The sequence below is a fragment of the Vombatus ursinus genome, unplaced genomic scaffold (genome assembly GCF_900497805.2).
Source record: "Vombatus ursinus unplaced genomic scaffold, bare-nosed wombat genome assembly UNPS02012156.1, whole genome shotgun sequence".
NCBI lineage: Eukaryota > Metazoa > Chordata > Mammalia > Diprotodontia > Vombatidae > Vombatus > Vombatus ursinus.
The window spans coordinates 1,146,841-1,166,398 of record NW_020951934.1 but is presented as its reverse complement, the minus strand read 5'-3'; the positions used below and the strand labels follow the sequence as shown (position 1 = coordinate 1,166,398).

The 19,558-nt window shown below is 40.2% G+C and overlaps 1 protein-coding gene across 3 annotated transcripts in view; it reads left to right on the top strand.

Moving 5' to 3' along the window:
• CADM1 (cell adhesion molecule 1) overlaps positions 1-17,160 on the top strand; it is a 363,418-nt gene extending 346,258 nt beyond the window's left edge. For 2 of the 3 annotated variants that reach the window (XM_027857516.1, XM_027857515.1), the window contains 2 exons: positions 12,110-12,241; positions 14,223-17,160. In XM_027857516.1, the coding sequence (XP_027713317.1) occupies positions 12,110-12,241; positions 14,223-14,341 (251 nt within the window). In that variant the 3' untranslated portion in view covers positions 14,342-17,160. Of the gene's footprint in view, positions 1-215; positions 270-12,109; positions 12,242-14,222 lie in introns of all 3 variants that reach the window. The other variant, XM_027857514.1, reaches the window with a different exon arrangement.
• The last annotated feature ends 2,398 nt before the right edge of the window (positions 17,161-19,558 follow it).

Below are 19,558 nucleotides of genomic sequence, written 5' to 3'. Positions count from 1 at the left end.
ACTGAGGAATCTTTCTGCCTCTCATTGTCTATTAGTTATAAAGTAAATTATTGGAGAACTGTACTTATGGCTTAATATATTTGAGCTATCAAAAAAAAAAAGATGGCAAGTGATTTGGCTCATATTTTTTAAAAAAATTCATCCTCAGTTCTTAAGTGTTTTGTTTATGTCCCTTGAGGAATGGAAAAAAAAACGAGTTTGTTTTTACTTGTAAGGCCTTACTCAGTTGCCCAATTCCGCAGAAGAACTGGACAGTGAGGACCTCTCAGGTAAGGGCTAGTCATTAGGTAAGGTTCTGCAGTGTCCAACCTGTGGGAATGTTGTTCACTTCTGCATAATGGCCATTTTGAGTTGCATTCAGCAGTTTCCCTGATGTAAGCAACCTGTCGTATAGAAATAAACTTGTTTTCTGTTGATGATTGTTCTTCCTCCCCACACCCATCCACCTCCCTTGCTGCTGGGATTGGTATTTATATCTTAATGTATTTTAGCCTGGTAAGACATTCTGCACACAGTAGAGAACAATTTATCTTTCCAGTTGTACCACAACTACTCTTAAGTTCAGTGACTTGAAATATTTTTTGTATCCTAATTATATGATGGTTCAGAAAAAATTTGGCTCCATTCGTAAAGCAGTTAAGGATGTTGAATTGTGTGACAAGATCTATTTCTTTAAAAGAAAAAAAAAAGCACCTCTTTAAATCCTTACTGCCAACTTCTTTGGGATGGGCTGGTAAAGTCATGATCTGATTATGTTAGGAATAAGGGTGGGGAGGGGGAAAGAAGGGGCCAATTGTTTTGTTACAGTGATGTAAACTAATTATCCACCTCAGACCTTTTTCACAGCAGACTGAGCACTTGCAAAAGTAGGTTTCATGCTTGATTCCAGGATTTAGGTGTTACTAATCCAGAATAAGAAGCATATCCTACAAAGAGGGGAGGGAGGAGATTTAAAGTGATCAGAGCTAAACAATTATGTGAGTCCTCATTCTATTGTGACAACTTCCAACCAGCTATGAGATTCTTAAACATTTCAGTTAACCTAAATGATGACACTCCCACATTGTTCCCCAAAGAGGTCTTTTCCATTGTGGCCAATGGGGAAAATAAGTGCAAGGACTCACTTGCCCATAGGAAGAAAAAAGAGAACTGAGCCTTCTCAACATCCTCCTACCCAGAAGCAAAGAAGTTGAGGAGCTAGTCCCCTCTAGTCCAGCCGGTACTTGACCTAAGAAGCCTTTTTTTATAGCAATGGTCATTTGTCCTGTTGCATCTGTAGCAAAGGGGAGCCCATTATCTCCCTTATCATTATGCTTTTGGAGAGCTCTAGTTATTTAAAAATATTTTCTTGACTCCAAGACTATATCTGCCTTTCTGTAATTCCTACCCATTGTTCCTGGTTCTGCCCTCTGAGGCTAATCAGAGTAAATCTAATCCCTCTTCGAAGTGGTAGCCCTTCAGATACTGGAAGATCGCTATCATCTCCCACCAAATCTTTTTAAGAGGTAGGTGTTGAGATACAGTCTTTAATTATAAAACTGTTCCAGTCAGAGACAATTTCATCATTGCTCATCTCCACCAATTCCCAGAAATGAGCTACATCTACTCCCCCTTCCCCTCAGGCATTGACTTACTCCAAATCCCTAAGTAAGTAAATGACCAGGGGATGATGGAGTGAAAGGTTAGGAAGTAATTGTTTTCATTTTGCCTCACTTTATTATGCTTTATTTAGTGAAGCTGTAAAAAGTTTAGTCATTGACTTTTTTTTTTCTGATGCAGATGGGCGGTCCTGTCCCTATTTGAAGCTCAATCCATTCATTAATGTGAGAAGTAAACAATTTATGAATAAATGTTTCTAATCATTTGAAGGTGGTGTCTGGGCTTAGTTCAGATGCTGATCCCAATGGACATGATTACCTCAGAATGAAAGGGGCAAGAACCTAGCTAGTTCTTGTGGGTAGGAAGCAGACCTGCTCCCTCCCAATTTGTTTGCTTGCTCTGTCATCTAGTAAGGATCATTCAGGGGGCAGCTAGGTGGTGCAGTGGATAGAGCATCGGCCCTGAAGTCTGGAGGACTTGAGTTCAAATTCGGCTTCAGACCAAGCACTTGGCACTTACTAGCTGTGTGACCTTGGACAAGTCACTTAACCCTAGTTGCCTAAAAAAAAAGAAAAGAAAAAAATATAAAAAAATCATTCAGACAGGCAAAAGTAATTTTTCTATTTTTTTTTAGGAGAAAAGTGACTAATTTGCCCCCTCCACCCACCCACCAGGATTCAGTAATTAAGACTCTGCTGGGTAGCTCAGCACTGTTGTCACATGCGTCTTTGCTGTGGCCCTATCAATCACCTGCCAGTCAGGAACAATAAACCAATAACTGTTTGTGTGTATTCATAATAATTCAGTTAAATTAATACATTAAGTTGTCTCTTCTTTCCCCCCTACCCCCAACTCCTTCCTGATGTATCTCAGTCACATATTGCTCAGCAGCGTACATCATGTAAAACCCTGATGAACAATCATGCAAGGACTGGGCTGCCTTTACATCTGGTTTGATGAACTAATCAAAAACTGATTAGCACCTTTGTTCAAAGGGGATGCTGATTAATCAATTATTATTGATTGTGAGCCTTAGCGTCACTCTTCAGCTAAAAGACGGCAGGAAAAAAAACAACCAATAAAAATTGAGCAGCTGTCATAGTGTTTAAATTTATTAAAACAAAATACATTATTTTTTATGAAGCTGTCTTGAAATGGGTCACTGAAGGGGAGCATATTGATTGAAGAAGGATGAACTCCTTGAATTCCTGTAGCTTAGAGAGCGAATTCAATTATAATACAAGACAAACAGGTTAACACCCGTCTTAAACAGTCCATCAATAAATTAGAGTAGGTGTTGCACACTTAATGCTAAACTGTGGTAATGAATAATATTACCATCCATTCCCTGCTGTATCTTGGTGGCAATTTCATCCTTTATTTATTGGGGATAAATGTTATTTACTATATTTCCTTTGAAATAATGACAGCTTGGTCTCTAGTCCCCATTTTTTCCTCCCCCCAAAAACATACACACCAGTGCTGCTTCAGTTAATGACATTTTCATAAGCAGCATATGGTACTCCATCCTCATGCAGCAAAGCGAGTTGCCCAGCTGATCCTCCTCTTTAATCTGCATTAAAAAAAACAAAAGTATTTCATGCCTGTATGTTAAGAGATTTAATTATTGGTAGTCCTGGGGAGCTTATCCAGTTTTTCTTTGAACCCTTTCATTTACTTTTTTGGGTGTTAACTTTATTGATGATGGATCCACACGAGTTTTTGAATTGTTTTATCAATTACATCTGCTGTTTGCTAGTGACAGCTGGTGGTTATTGCCACCCGTTGAGGAATAGGATAGCTTTAAGCATGTTTATTCCTCTATTTTATTTTAAAACCTTAAAAATGTTGTTTTTTTTTTAATTTTTCCTACACCACAGTTTCGCCCTTCCTTTAGGGAACATTTAGTGTTGTGCAGTGATAAATGTAAAGTGTCCCCGAATGAATGTCCATCTAGCACATACAAAGAGATACATCAGCCTTATCTTTTAAAGAACAAGTACAGAGAAGAAACTCCAGATTTGTCACATTTCCCTAAAATATGCTTTAAAATCTTGGACTACAAAATATAATATATGCCTGGAAAATCTTGCAGCTTTTTTTAAGTATTAGGAAGGTAGGGGTAAGGAGCAAATCTTTGGATGGCTTTGGCAGACCATCCCCTGATATTAATTAAGGAAGAACCTGAATGAATCCCAGTATTGCCTTCACAACACAAAGGGAACATTGGCTCAAAACTGTCAAATTAGCCTGTGCTAATTTTTGACCCAAGGAAACATTTAAAGGACTTTGGTCTGGTTTGCAAATTATGGGATTGAGTATGTTGGCATTCAGCTACTAGAAGGCCCTAAGGATCTGATTTTAGTTACTCTTTTGGGCAATTCTTTTTTCCATCCTCTGAAATGCAGCTGAACCTTTCTGCAAGGTACTACTCCTATGTTAGTAGAACAAACCATAAGATTCCCTTGCTTTCTTTCATTATCATCCCTGGCATAGAATGAGACCCAGGTTTGGCAGGCAGAGGCCGTCTGATTTCCATGGTAGACTTCTTTTTTTTTTTTTTTTAAAGTCCCAGAGGGAGGCTGTGTAGGAAGGCCTGAGGTATGGATTCCAGTTCTAAACTGTACCTTCTTTTTTTTATATTGTAGTATTAGGCATATTTTTGAAAAATATAACAAAAGTATGATTTGAAATTATAAATCTAGGGAGTCATATCCCTCTTTGAGAAGTATTTATTGTTCCTTAGAAGTTCCTTTCCAGATCAGCAAGACTTCATTCACTGTTGCCTGGATAGGAAAGATAATCGCCCCATGTCGCCTACTGCTGCTTCCTTTGGCAGGGATGTGGGGAGGAAACAAGGGATTGATTTCTTTTTATTGGCAGATTCATTGTCCTAAACTCTAGAAGTCGTTCACCTCTGAGGTGGTTGCAAAACATCTTGTGAAATATTAAAATGTTCAGGTTGGGAAAAATTAAAACGTTGGTTGCTTTATTTGAATAAATAAAAGGCACTGAGGTTTGAGCAGTGGTTCTGTGTCCATGCCAATCACCATATGACTTGCATAGAGCACGAACTTCATGGTTTTGATGGTAATTTGGCATAATCCAGCATGCTGCTGTTTTCCCTCCATGGCCAAGAATGAGTCTATTATAAAGCAAGAACTTTTCCTTCAAACTGAAAGGCAGGTGGGCAGACTTTAAGTGTGAACTCCAGTTCTACAGGTTGGACACTACTCTGGAGTGACTTCACCATATTCATTAACCCATCCTCCCAGGAATCTCCCAAATTCCTAAGGTCCACTTGAGCATTTTTCTGTAAAAGAGAGATTCTAGTGGGATATGTCTGTGTAGAGACAATCTACTTAACTACATGCTTTTTATCAGATGTGCTCTCATTTAAAGGAAAACTGTAGTGCTGTTCTCATTACCTTACTGCTGCTTATGATTAAAAAGCATCAACCCACGATTAAGTCCTTATTATTTGATGTGTAGAGATGATCACTATACACATGTGCCTCTTGGTCATCCTGGTGATGCAGAATACTTTACAGAGGATTTGCATCCTGTTAGAAACCATTGGAAATCATTTTTGCTGTTGGTTAAATTAATTAACTCAAGTAATTTGAGAGAGGAGAATTGACAATATTTTTAAAATACTTTTAATATTTAGTTATAAAATGTCACCTTTAACCATATACTCCTCATAAACCTGACCACCACAAAGAACATCAACTCTGTAAGTGACAACAGCATACCCATTATAAAATCCAAGGCCAAGGCACGTTCAACTTCTTAGTACTGTCAGTTCAGCAAGTGTTTATTGAGTGCCCTTCCTGAAGGTGGACATTCAAAGAAATATAAGGCATGGCTCTACCCTGAAGAAGTTTTTCATTTGCATTACCTTGCCTTATGGAAGAAGGCAAAGATAAATGTAGGTAAAGAGGTTGTTCCACAGTGTCTATACTATATTATGTTATATTAGACCATTCTGCTTGGTGTGATCATAATTCTTTCTGCATCTCCAGGTTGAAGCTTCTTCAGAAAATATTCTTGGGTTGTATCAGTCAAATAGTTTCTTCTCCCTTTCACCCACCATCCTTTATAAATTTGGGTGCTATTGTAGACCACAGTGTGTACATATGTGTGTGTATGTATATATATAATTTTAATGGGAGCCAATTGAGCTCAGTATGGTATGATAATCAACTACAGTTTTCCTTTAAGTCGCTTAAAATAGTTTCTTTGAAATGTTAGTGTGGTTATAGTTAAATTGATTGAGATAGATGCAGCTAAAGTATAGTGCTAGATGCCTGCAATGCAATTCAGAAATCTTCCTGGTTTTCTTTCCTTCTTTGCATTCATTCCTCCCTTCCCACCCTTCTAAGAAGAAGAAAGGTTATGCTGTATAGAGGCTAGTGTGCTCCAATATATATTAACATCTTAATGGGAAAGCTGTGCATGTCCTGTATACATTTACTACTCTCTGACAAGAGGGAATTAAATGTCAGAAGGATTTGTAGCATCTATAATTGAATTGGTGCTGAGAAAAGCAAATCTTAAAGAAGAATAACATATTAGGATTAGCAAATAATGTGGCATTTTGTCAGCTCGTGCCATTCAGTGGGTTTCCCTTCAGTAATAAAGTTGTGCTTTTCAGAATACACACTTATTTGTGTTACTGTAAATGGGAAACACAATCGGTGCTGGAAATGATTAGCTCCATTTTTCAACCATGCCAGTGTTCGTTTTTTAAGGTCAGGTGATTTTTTCTTTCTCCCCCTCACATGGGTGGGGGGGGGGCACTGGGATTTTCTCTTTCCCTCTCCCAACCCCAACAAAGTGATAGTGAATGACATCATAGTCATTAAGCTTCCACCTGGGTAGACCCCAAGGGCTTGAGTCAGCATTTCCATTAGAAACCCTTATTTTGAGAGTTTATAATTGAGCTGGCTTGTCCAGCAGGATCTCAGGCCAGGAAAAGAAACTTTATAAACTAAATTGGAAAGTAGAAATGTTGCAAAAATTCAATATTTCTGACCTTTTCCCTGTTCAGCTCTAAATGTACAACATTGTAGTGGGCTGGGCATCTGTCCAGTAATTAGAAGCAGCAGGACTAAATATTATTAGAATCTCTCCATCCGTTAAGTGTTTGCTTTGAAAATTAGATGAGATAACTTGTAACTTACAGAAATGCAAATATGTGTCTGTAAGTGAAGTGTATAACTCTCCAGATTGGTTACATGTGCTTTAAATTATCAGCTGGAGAAGTTTTGATAATATCAAGGTAAGCCAACCAAGACAGTGGTTCGTCCTCATACCCTAAGCATCACCTGACCATACTAGGAAACACAGACAGCTCCCTTCCTTTTCAGAGTAATCATATGCAGTAGAGTCAAGCTTGGTGTAATGTTGATGAAATGATTTGACACAAAAATTCCCCAGGCTTGCTTGTGTAGCTCCAGACTTTGACATGAGGAGTTGGAGGCCTTTGTACCAAAGAGTTTCTCTGGCCGTGATCCTAATTGTGGAGTGGCTAGCCGATGGTATTCACAGGCCAATTACTAGTTATGTAGATGATGCCTTGAATGTGGCCTTTTGTGTGAGAAGTGGTGGTTTTTCCTGTTCTAACAGAGGCTACCATCATCCACCACTAAGCCCAGACTTAGAACATTTGTGCATCTACTTAAGTCACATGGCCCATGTTAGACCATAGCTACAGATTATGGATATCCACATCCATTTGCTGAACAGTCCCAATGATGAGGCAACTTGATTGCCAGAATGGCCTATCAGGGAGGATCTTAAAAAGTAATGAGAGAAAAGGAGATGAGAGAGAGGAGAGACACCCTGCCACCACCACCATCACCTCCTCCACCTCCACTTCCACCACCACCACCACCACCACCACTGCCATCTCCCCCTGCCAGGGAACAAAAAAAAATAACTTCTAATAGCCTTTTCAGTGGAGGCAAGAACTCCCCCAACCTGACTGCCTACAGGGAAAAGGGTCAAACCAGGCTACCTGACCCAAGGTAAGACAACAGGCTGCTTGGACCATTCTTTCTCTCCCCTCCCCTCAAGAGTTACTTTGAATTTTTCCCCTCAACAGTTGCTGAGATGATGAAATGAGCCAGTGGTTAGTGGTTCTCTGACCCAAGCAGCTGTGACCAACTTAGTATTCAATTGGCAGGTGTAGACTTTTCACCTGAAGCCAAGTTCTCAGCTTTTGTCTTAAGCAAACCTAACTCCTGAATACCAAACAGTTCCTGATGCCTCTTTTTTCTCAGAGACACATTTGCTGCCCTCGGAGCCTTAGAAAGAACTCCAAGATGTGACTGAGGCAGGGAGATGCCTAAGCCCTGTGATAATATTTGTTGGAAAGGTTCGCCGAGAACTTGGCTCCCAACAGCTACATTGGGCTCTCAACAAAAATAGATTCCATGAACATTGTGGGGCCAATGTTTGTTTTTGTTTTAACCTTGTGATCACCTGTGCAGTAATTTGGATCAGACTTTCCCAGGCCCAGTTGTATTATATCACTAAAAACTACACTAGTGGTACAGTTTTTTTGCTAGGGCCAAATCACAAGCAGAAACTCCCTCTGCCTTGTTGGAGAAAGGGGTAACTAATCTGATTTCTAGACAATGAATGCACGTATGCTTATTAATGGATGGAACAATTCTGGTCTTGGGGAAGGTGAACCCCACTCATCCAACCTGAAAAGATGAATTTATTTTACCCATTCACCTGAAATTCAGATAATTATTCTTCCTACTGACCTGTCCAGTTCATATATCCATTTTCAAAGTAGCAGAGCATAAAGAGTTCAGCTCATTTGTTTCTTTTTTGCACCTTTCAGACAGGGAGCCAGACGTTTGGAGGTGGATGTTTCAGGAAATTTTGTAGTTGATGGGTCCTCCCTGAGAATGCCAGTGCCCCAGGAGTCAGATTTGGGGGTGACAGCAAAGGCCAAAACTTTTTCGAGTCTTTCACCTGAAAGTAATTTCTCAAGGACTCTTCCTGAGCTCTTCATAGGAATGATGAAGGAGCTGTCGGGCTGCTGTTCATAAAAACACTTCCTTTAATGGTCTATATTTCCTTCAGTCCCTAGTCCCCCTCCTGGCTAGACCAAGCCCAAGTGCCTTTTTTGTATAAAGTTCTTAGGACATTGTTTCACATCATGAGTGAGGCTGTCCCAGGATTTAGACAGTTCTTAGCCAATCCCCTCTGGTAGGTAACAGTTCGCCCTGATACTGCCTGAGTCAATCAATAACAGTATAAAAACTCCCCCTGCTCTATATGTGAAAACAAATGGAAAGAACCAAGATGAGTCCAGAAAGTTATGACCTTTATACGTGAGGCTAAGCAGTGACAGGAGTAGATAGGTGAATTGGGCACAGCTGTATTCTCATCTACCACAATAAACCTGAGAAGGAAGTGGCAGTGGGGAGTGAGTGAGGAGGCAGTGAGGAACTCATAACCTATAATATTCCCTGTAAATTAAACATTGGTAACCTTCTGTGTCTGTCCACAGTAAATGAAGGCAGGGAAGATGTCTTGGTGATTAACTGGTGGTAGTAAACCTCTTGATCAAAGTACGTATCAGAATATAGCCACAGAGATTACCCTTATAAATAAATGGCTATAAAATATGTATGCCTTATTTTTTTCTTTTTAAAAGAAGATAAACTAGAACCTGTCTACTTAATTAGAGGAAAGGGCATGTAAGTACAGGAAAAGAAGAAGGGAGTCAAGCTTATTTATTTGTAAGCCCATTCACAGCAAGGCTTGCAACAAATGATTAAGTTTTAAAGTAATTATACCTCTGGTTAAATCCCATTGCCTCCCAAAGCTTCTATCCCTAAGACATCAACTTTCTTGGACTCATATTGTTGCCAGGTATGGGAGCAGGTGATGGTGAGGTAAAGTCTTTGGTCTAGATATACCCATGTCTACTGTTATAAGTATATTTACTTATAACTTATATTATTATTATTATTATTATATTATTATATACATATTTATATTTATTTGTATACATTTACACAAATATATGTATTTATATATAATATAAATATGTTATTTATTTATAAATTTTAGATATACTATAAATATATGTGTTATTATATATAAGTATATTTACTTATAACAGTAGACATGGATATATCTAGGCCAAAGACTTTACCCTTTTAAAAGAGGCTATCAAAGGGTTGGCTTGACTGTTTCTTGAAGTTTCTTTTGGCCTTCACATAATTATATATGACCACCCTCCACTGTCTTCAAGATCTGACTTCTTTGTCTCCACCCACCTCTAAGACATTGAGTTGAAAGACATAATTTTTAAGGTGTCTGAAGTTCATGGCAGTTGGATATGAGTTAATTCTCATCACTGCGGAATCCCTTCTGTGATCATTCCCCTGGGGAAAATACCCCTCATTTGATTTTGTATGATTTTTTTTACTCCCTTTTTGTCATTTCTGATTTTTTATAACTCAAGTATCTTTTTTTTTTCTCCTGCTTATCTTTCCAATGGGTGAGTGTATCCAGTGTATAAAGCATATACCTTCAGCAGACATAGTGTCCCATGAGGAGTGCTTTTCTTCAACATGTTTTTTTCCCCAAAAAATAGTTTCCCTAGTGGAGCCATACCTTGTTGAAATTACTTGCATGACAGTGAATACTGTAACAAATGCAGTCAGCAACACTTTTGGCTGAGGGGGGAGATTCTCACCACCATGCTTCAGGTTAAGCTTATTAGATGTGTCACTGGAGGGGATCCTACATCATGGAGCTGGCTAATTGGCTGCAGTGCACTCTGCCTGCTACCCATCTCCATTTCCCAATTAAGCCCCCATCATCCTGGAGTTCTGGGCAACCTGGCAGCTACCTCTGGTTTCAGTATTTTTGTTTACGTGGGGCTTCCCCCCCCCACCTTGTGGTCCTTTCAAATGTAACTTAATGAAACACTTTAAGGACTTCATATTTAATTTAAACTCTTTTAATTAAAATGCATTTTATAGAACCCTCAGTCACGAGTTATTTCCCCACATCCTTCAGTACTTAATCTCAGAGCAGAATTGGAAATATCGATAGAAAGTGTAAATCATGCCCTCCTGCTGAAAGCGTTGTATCAGGTTTCAGCTCAAAAGAGCACCATTACCTTTAGCTGTCACGGATCTGTACACTTGATCGATAAACTTCAAATATTATTAGAGGTGGAGGCTTCAGAGATTTGCTCTGTTCTTTGGAGAGAGACAGAGATAAATCTTTCTTAAAAATTGACTTGAATTTGCACTCTCAGTCTTCCTGGTGAAATGCATTTCTCTTAGGCGTCCAGCGACTGCAAGGGGAACAGATTTATAGGCCATGTGCTTCTTGTACTGAAAGATTTAAATGGTAAATCCTTCACATATGACTTCACAAATCATGTAAAGTTAAAAGATTTTTACCGTTTCTGTTGCTGCTGTGCTTAAATTGTAAGGTACAGCTAGTAAATCATTTTAATGGAGGTGTCGTACTTGACTCAATAAAAAAAAAGACAATGGTTTAGCTTCCATTCCAAAATGTTAATGTATTAATCAACGGGAGAATAATTGTATTTTACTACGTTATAAATCTTGGGTGCCATTAGGATTTCAGCAAGGGGTGATGTAGCCACATTCCTAAATTAAAATTGTTTACACTGCCATACATTCATCCTACATCACCATAGCTCATTCTGGGTTCATTTTAGAGCTGTTCCCCAGCCAAACATGTTGTTCTTCAGTCGGAAGAGGACATCCTGAGGGAGCGATGCTTATGAAAGAAAATTAATTGCATGCAGGGGTGTTAAATAAATAAAATAAAAACTGTCTGTGGCAATCTACAATTATTCCTTGCTATCTTTTCTGGGATAGGCTTTTATGTTTTAGATTGAGGCTTACTGCCTCATAGATCCTCACTGTAGTAGGCATGTCACTTGTATTTAGCTTTAGTGTCCTTGCGTTATCTCTAGGCCACTGTGGATTTCGAGATCTTGCCTATGCATAGAATATCATTCAGCATCTGTATAAGTGGGCTGTCTCTCCTTGTCTCCAGTCCGTGCTTTTGCCTGAAGGTGCCATTCTGAATGCCCTTAAATTACTAGGTCGGCCTCTTTAATTAGGATCTGCAACTGGACATTGACAGAGGGACATTTTGGGCTAGGTCAGGATCAGTCAGCCGGGTGCTCTTTCTTCCCCCATGCACTCCTGGATCCTTTCTCTCTCTCTCTCTCTCTCTCTGCTTGCTCCACATGCATTAGTGACCCCAACGCTACTTATCACGAAATTGCCTTGTGGGGAGAACAGATCAGGTCAGCACCAGACAGGTCAGTCTGTTCCCTCTGTGTAACTTGATCCACCTCAATTGTTCTTTATGACTTCTCCATTAAAAAACAAGATGACCTTGCAACCCTGTAAGCAGCGTCGCCCAGATTTCCTAGCGACTTGTAATAAGCTCTGCATCCCTGTTCCTCTTCTGATTTTGACAGATTCTCGTGCAGGTGAAGACAACTCCATCAGGGCAGTGGATCACGCAGTGATTGGCGGAGTGGTTGCCGTGGTGGTGTTTGCCATGCTGTGCCTGCTCATCATTTTGGGGCGTTACTTTGCTAGACATAAAGGTAAGCATGGTGGTGGGGAAGGTGGGGAGTGTTCCTACCATCCCAGCCCCTGACTCTGGGGGCTCGCCTGCTCTGTCCTTGAGAGGTGGCTTGGTTTGCCTGGTCACACAACCTAACTTCTGAAATCAGGGAAATGGGGAGAAAACGCTTCAGGTGCTGATGCAGACTGTGGAATTAGTGGTCAGTCTTCTCCTTCCACAGATCTACACTCTCTATATAGAAGGCATTGGTAGAGGTGGTGCTGTCTGGTCCATTCTTAGTGCTGTGTTAAGGATTAAAAAGTAACCATGCTTTCTCTTCAGTCATCCTGGGTGTGGTATGAAATCCAGTAAAGCCTATATAGAGAGATCTTATCTTTTGTTTACCCGTCCAGGTGGGGAGGTGGATGGGTATGCTCCCAGGCCCAGAGGTGCGTTTTTGTAATCTGGTCACAACAAGAAATACTTCCCTGGATTGATACATCACAGTCAAAGAAATCCATTGGTCTAAAAACCACATAAATATGTATTTTTAAAATTATCAGTGCAATAGATTTAAATTGCTATTAATCATCACACTTATCAAATGTGCAATCTGGATGTGCAATCATCTCTTCCAATTCTCCGCCTCTCTGCCCCATGCTGCTCTAATCCTCTTCTCCCCTTCTGGTAATTTATTCTTCTTTTTTCTTTTTCGGCCCCTGTCTTTCTCGGTTGTGTTTTCCAAGCACTTTGGGGATTTTCATTTGCTATTAAAATCTAGGTGTTTGAAGGATTTGGTTCTGGGGAAAGACAGCTTGAGTCCTACAAGGGAGCCCTGAGGAAACTGCTGCCTTCGGCATCCAAATGCTTGGTTCAAGCTTAAAATCGTTTGGTTTCCCTAAAGTCACCCATTTCCCTCTGTCTCCAGCCCCAGTAATCAGTCTGATTTTGAAGAGCACGTCCCAGGCCCTGCACAGATTTAGCTTGAACCAGAGTACCAAGATTAGAGAGGCTGGTGCCAGAGACTGAACAGAAAAGCTTAATATGGATGGCCGTAGGAAGAGGGCTTTGAATTACCAGAATGAAGATGGGGGGAAAGGGCCGAGGAAGAAGCTTGAGTGAAATGTTTGCATTTGACCTCCTGGTTTTTCACTTTGAAAACCTATATATTGGCCACTTTTTATAAATTTGTTAAGAACCTGAGAGAGAAATGCATGATAGAACCTTTTCTTTGTGGCCATAGAGGTTTGAACTCCTCCTGTACACCCTTTTCCTTCCTTGGTGGGAATGCTTCTGACTTTTACCTTATGTATGTAGTCCATTGGGCCTTCTTGGTGAAGACAGGTGGCTTGGTTTCCCAGGGCTTTATTTATTGCCGATATAAAGTAGCTATGTTGACTTGGAAATTCATGAATTAAGGTTCTTTCTTCAGCTAGCTAAGACAGACATTCTGCCTTGAATACCACAGTCGTTATATGCCATTGCTCAATTTTGGGTCCCTGGTCTCAAAAAGAATTGGGATAAAAATCAGACATATTTCTGGAAATTCTAGCACATCCCTATTTAATAAAGGCAAGCAGCTTTTGTCTAGATTATATCGGAGAAGCATAAAGAGGACCCTAATTCATAAATTTGCTAATTGTTGTTCCCTGGCTCAGTTGTTTGCCATATACTTGTGCCTCTCCCTGTCATTCTGTGCACACTTTCATCAGCTCTCCAGCTTTCTGCATTTTTAGCTCCCACTCACGTTTTCTTCTGCTGACATCCTCTGGTCATAATCACTGCTCTAATGTCTCATTTGCTGAATTATATCGCAGCGATTCAGTTGGAGTGGTGCCTGTGGAACCCCCGGATTCCCATTTGTCTCACCCACCTCCCTTTCTTCCTTCAATTGTTTTTTCCCCTCCGCTGCCCGCACACCACTTCGGCTGATGACGGCCATAAAGCAAGTCGCCATCTCTGTACCACTTTACACAGAGGCCATCAGACAGTCACGGTACTTTTACCACTTCATCTTTCAGGTACATACTTCACTCATGAAGCCAAAGGAGCCGATGATGCAGCAGACGCAGACACAGCTATAATCAATGCAGAAGGAGGACAGAACAACTCTGAAGAAAAGAAAGAGTACTTCATCTAGATCAGCCTTTTTGTTTCAATGAGGTGTCCAACTGGCCCTATTTAGACGATAAAGAGACAGTGATATTGGAACTTGCGAGCAACTCGTGTGTTTTTTTTATGAATGGGTGGAGAGGTGTGAGACTGGGAAGGTCTGGGATTTGCTGTGTAAAAATGTTCTTCATAAAGTACACTCTGCTGTTTGGCACCTCTTTTTTATTTTTTGGTTGTTGTTTTATTTTATTTTATTTTTTTTCAAATCCAAGTCAAACTTGGATTTAATTTAGTTGAGTCATTTGCAGAAAATTCTGTGCCTTGTTTTTCTTTCTGTGGGTTTATTTTTCCCTCTGTAGCATCTATTTTGAAATTTGCCTGCTGGAATCCGTTAGACATTTTTGTTCCTTCCCTCCTTCCCCTGACCCCATCCCCACTTCTTCCCCCCTTCTTTTGGTTCTTTTCAAAATGTCACTGTTTTCTGTTTGAAACTCAATTTCATAAAAGGAGAACCAGCACAGTTTCGATTTCATAGTTCAAAATTTAGTGTATCCATAATCTGTTCTTCTCTGTTGTCCTAAAGGTTTGGGTGAACAAACAATGAAAACTCTTCACTGTTGCCCATGTTCCCAATGCTTAGGGCAGCAAAGACTAGAAAATTAGACTGTGATTCAGAAAATGTTCTCCGTTTGCCACGGAGACACATTGCTTACTACACAGGGTTATCTGCAAGTGAGGTATGTCACAATGAGATTGAATCTGTCTTTAATTCTGTGTTTGTAGACTGCTCAGTAGAGGTACCTCATACTGTCCAGACAGGTTTGGGGCATAAAGGACTTCTCCTTTTCTAGTGCCCTAAACAGACTTGACAGGTGAGGGCTGTTCCTTTTATACAAGTGGACAAAATTTGAGTTGCCACCAGAGGGCAAATGGGGGGGAGTAAAAAAAAATCTGCTCTGATTATTTCTGTTTCAAATGGTTCCATCCACCTTTCCCAATTGGCCTTACTTCTCACTAATTTGTTGGAAAAAGACAAGTCCGCGTGGTGCGAGAAGGACTTTGAAAGAACAGGGTTGGGGTTTGTTTTTTTTTTTTTGTTGTTGTTGTTTTTTCCTTTGTGCTTAGTTAGGAAGGCAGTGGGATGTGGCCTGCATGTACTGTATATTACAGATATTTGTCATGCTGGGATTTCCAACGAGAGTCTGTGTGAAACTTTCATTTCTTCAGAATCAGTTTGACAAAGGCAAGAGGGACAGAAGAAGGGTCGCTATTGTTCTCACACTGGTCTGCTGTCGATCTCAGTTCTAGAAAGGTCAGAGCAGAGGTGGAAAAACAGCATGGAGAGGTTTTCAGTTACTTAATCAAAACTCAAATGTGAGTGTTTTTATCTTTTTACCTTTCATACACTAGCCTTGGCCTCTTTCCTCAGCCTTAAGAACCATCTGCCAAAAAATTACTGATCCTTGCATGATGGCAGCCATAGTGCACAGCTACTAAAAATAAGTTACCTTGAACGCATCTTAGGTGGGGAGCCTTGGGAGAAAGTAAGGGAAGTAAAGTTACCAGTGACTTTGTTTTTTTAAAGAAATGTGAGGATTTTCATTGAAACTTCAAGAAAATCAAGAAATGGCCCTGAAGGTCAAAAACTAAACTCTTCCCATATAATTTGTTAAGGCTCCAGACTCTAGACAAATGTCCCTATTGGAAAGATGGCATCAAAAAAGATAGATCTATATATAAATATATATATTATATAACATTTTCAGTGAGTAATTTTGGATTTTGCAAGATGCATTTTTACTATTGTTATATTATGTGGAAAACTTAATGCTGATTTATTTAAGGGAAGAAAAAAACAAGTGTCAACTTTTTGTTAATTTTGGATCGTGTTTATTTTTTTTTTCTTGTCTTTCTTTCAACCTTTGATAGAACCATGGCAGTATGGGGGCCTTTTGGGAACGGACTGATATATAAGAGAAAACCCATTATTGAGCAGTATTTTGTGTTTACCCCCTCCTAGTCCTAAACACTTAACCAAGTCCAAAAGATCCATAAGAAATAACCCTTTTTCAGTGAATTTTATAGTATGTGGCTCCACTCAGAGCCTCTATCACCAGTTCTGACCACAGTAGAAAACCACATCAGAGGGTGAGAACCATTTAGCATGTTGTAAGAGGGTTGTTTTTTATTTCAGTTGCTGTTTCTATTTTATTTTTATTTTTAACATCACTTACAGAATTGGCATCTTGTTTTTGGAACTGCCCATCTTTCTGTTTTGAAAAGTGTACAGTAGTGCAGTGTTACTGATGTAACTCTATGACTTACAATGTTGACATGTCTCAGGTTCATGTGTTTTGATTGGTGTTTTCCGTCTCAGGTAGATTGCAAAGTGTAGGCCCCACACATTGGAAAATAAATAAATAAAACAAAGCAAAAACAGGAAATTCTGGATTTTAGTTGTATATTGGTTTATGTATTTTTTTCTTAAGTATACAGTGCACTGTTTGAAATGTATTGTTGAGTATTACTTTGTACAGGTCGCTCACTTTTTTTTCAGAGTGAAGAAAGAACAAACTTGTTTTTTTGCGTTTTTTAAAGGAATATAAAATAATGAAGGATGTATAATTGATGCCAAATAAGCTTGTTCTTTAGTCACACAGACGTTTTCCTTTTCCCCTTAGGCCAGTTCTGTTTTTAAGGTGTACATGGACGATGTTACAGTGTAAGAAACTCCATATCCATTATGTTCCCATTCGCATTTTGTATTGGTTCATGTATACCATTTTTACAAAAAAAAAAAGAAGTACTATAAAATATCTGTCTTCTTAATAAAAAAGATTAATGTTACCAAGTGATCCTTTTAATCTCATTATGGACTCTTTATCTCCTCAGCCTGAGAGAGGAAAGTCAGGGTTCAGGTCCTGACTTTCTTCTTGGGAATTTATATGTCGCCAAGATCGCTAGCAGTAGAGCCCTGGAAATGCACTACTGTGTTCCTCCTTTCTGTTCATTTGGTTTTTTTTCCTTTCCTCCCTTCTCTGTCTTTCTCTCTCACTCGCTCTCTCCCACCCTCTCAATGGACAGGTGAGCCAGGTGCTCTGGCCAACACAGCTTTAGACACCAATATCAACATGGCGCAACGGGCATGTATCGGAGATGCAGTAGTGAGCCAGCCAGGACAGGGGCCCTCCCTTTCATGTGGATTTGTCTCCCAACCCCACCCCTCCCCACCTCCTACCAACTTTCCTGTGTCTGCTGCTCCACCTGTCTCTCACTTTGGGATTGACTGTGTAAAAATTCATTCAGCCTTCATCATTAAAAAATTCTTTCTCCCTCTCTCTCTCTTTTAAATGAATGATTATCAGAAATGACTCAACAGACTACCATATATCGTTCCTGTTTTCAGGCTGCTGGTGCTTTCAGACATGGAAATACAGTGCATTTGGGTCTGCTGTTGTACTCAGTGCTCTTTGAGCTGAACTGGGCAGCGAATGCTCCCCATAATTAACCAGACTTCCCCTTGAGTTGCTTGGCTAGCACTTCATCATCCTCATGAAGCCTTCTTGCCACCACTCTTCTCCCTCCCTCGCCCCTCCCTTCCCGGGTTCATTTTGTTAAGTATAGCAGGGGGGGAAACTGAAGCAGAAAAAAAGCAAACTAGAGAAGTTGTCTCCATTTTGGCACTGCTACTGACTTGCTAAGCAAGTCATTTTTTCTTCCCAGGCCCCTGAGTACCCTTCTGTAAAATTAAGTAAACTATATGCTCAGCACTGTGTGAGACTCTGGGGGATATAAAGAGGTATTAACAAAGACTCCTGCCCCTGAAGGAGCTTCCCTGAACAGGTAAAACAATGAGTAGCAATATAAGACAATAAAATGAAATGTTAAATTGTGTGTTGCAGACTAAAGGGTAGCATATTGTAGTAGGGATTTTGAGTCAGAAGCCACATCTTCTGAAACCTGTTCTGTCATTAACTAGTTGTGCCATCCTAGAAAAGTCACTTGATTCCTTCTCTCCTCATGGGCCTCAGTTGCCTCACCTGCAAAAAGAGGGGCTGAACTAGATGACCGTTAAGGTTCCTTCCAGCGCTCAATGTTATGATCTGTAACTACCATAGATATTAGGAGGCAGCATGGTGCAGTGCATGAATCACTTTGCTTGGAGTATGGAAGACCTAGGTTCACATCCTACCTCAGACCCTTAATAGCTGTGTGACCCTGGGCAAATCTTGCTACCTCTATGCTTTAGTATTCTCATCTAAAAAATGAAGGGGTTAGACCTAATGACCCTTCCACTTCCAAATCTATGGTCCTACAATACTGTAGTAGTTGGGGAAGGATTCCTCAATGTGACACTTAGGCTAGGCTAGGCTATTAAGAATGAGTCAGATTTACATGGATGGATTTGGAAAAGGAGGGCATTCTAAGGATGCTTAATCTACAGGAGAGGGAGTGATAGTAATATAAGTGAAGGAACAGAGGTGGAAATGACCGTGTTGTGTTCTTCAGCACTACAAGGAGACTAGCCTGACTTTAGAGGAAAGTACATGTTCAGAAATAGAAATAAATATTGAGGGGGCAAGGGGCAGACTATGGAAAGGCCCTGAAAGCCAGGCTGATGAATTTAGATTTGGAAGGAACTTTACGGGCAGGTAACACTGAAGAACAGAAATGAATACCTGGGTTAAAGGAGGGTGGCTGGGAGGGGGAGCCAAATGACAAATAGCAATGAAAAGGACTTTTCCTCAGGCACAAAGTAATAGGACTGGAAGAGGCATGATATTAGCTCTACCTCCCAGACTCCTGTGAGACCTTGGGCAAATCTCTTCACCTCTCTTGGCCACAGTTTCCTCATCTGTAAAATGAGGGGGTTGGAATCCATGATCTCCAGCTCTGAATCCTATGAACCTTGCTCTAAGTAGAGACCATGCTGGTGTCTCTTTCGCATCAAATGCCTACATTTCTTCTCCCTTGATAAATGTTCTGTACCTAGAGTTATTCCAAAGATTGTGGCAAGTTTCTTTTATCTAATTACCTGTGGGGCAAGGCCACAGAGTTGGCTCAAAAATCGGAGAAGAGGAACTCAGACTATTCATTTGACGGAATCATGAGCAAGGTTAACACTCTCCCTGCACGTTGGGAATCATTGCTCGGGTTCCTGCATGGTGTGCATGTGCAAGGGGGCATGGTTGAGAGCATGCTCTTACGAGAACCTCAGAAGCAATGAAGATCCCTCTTGGCATGA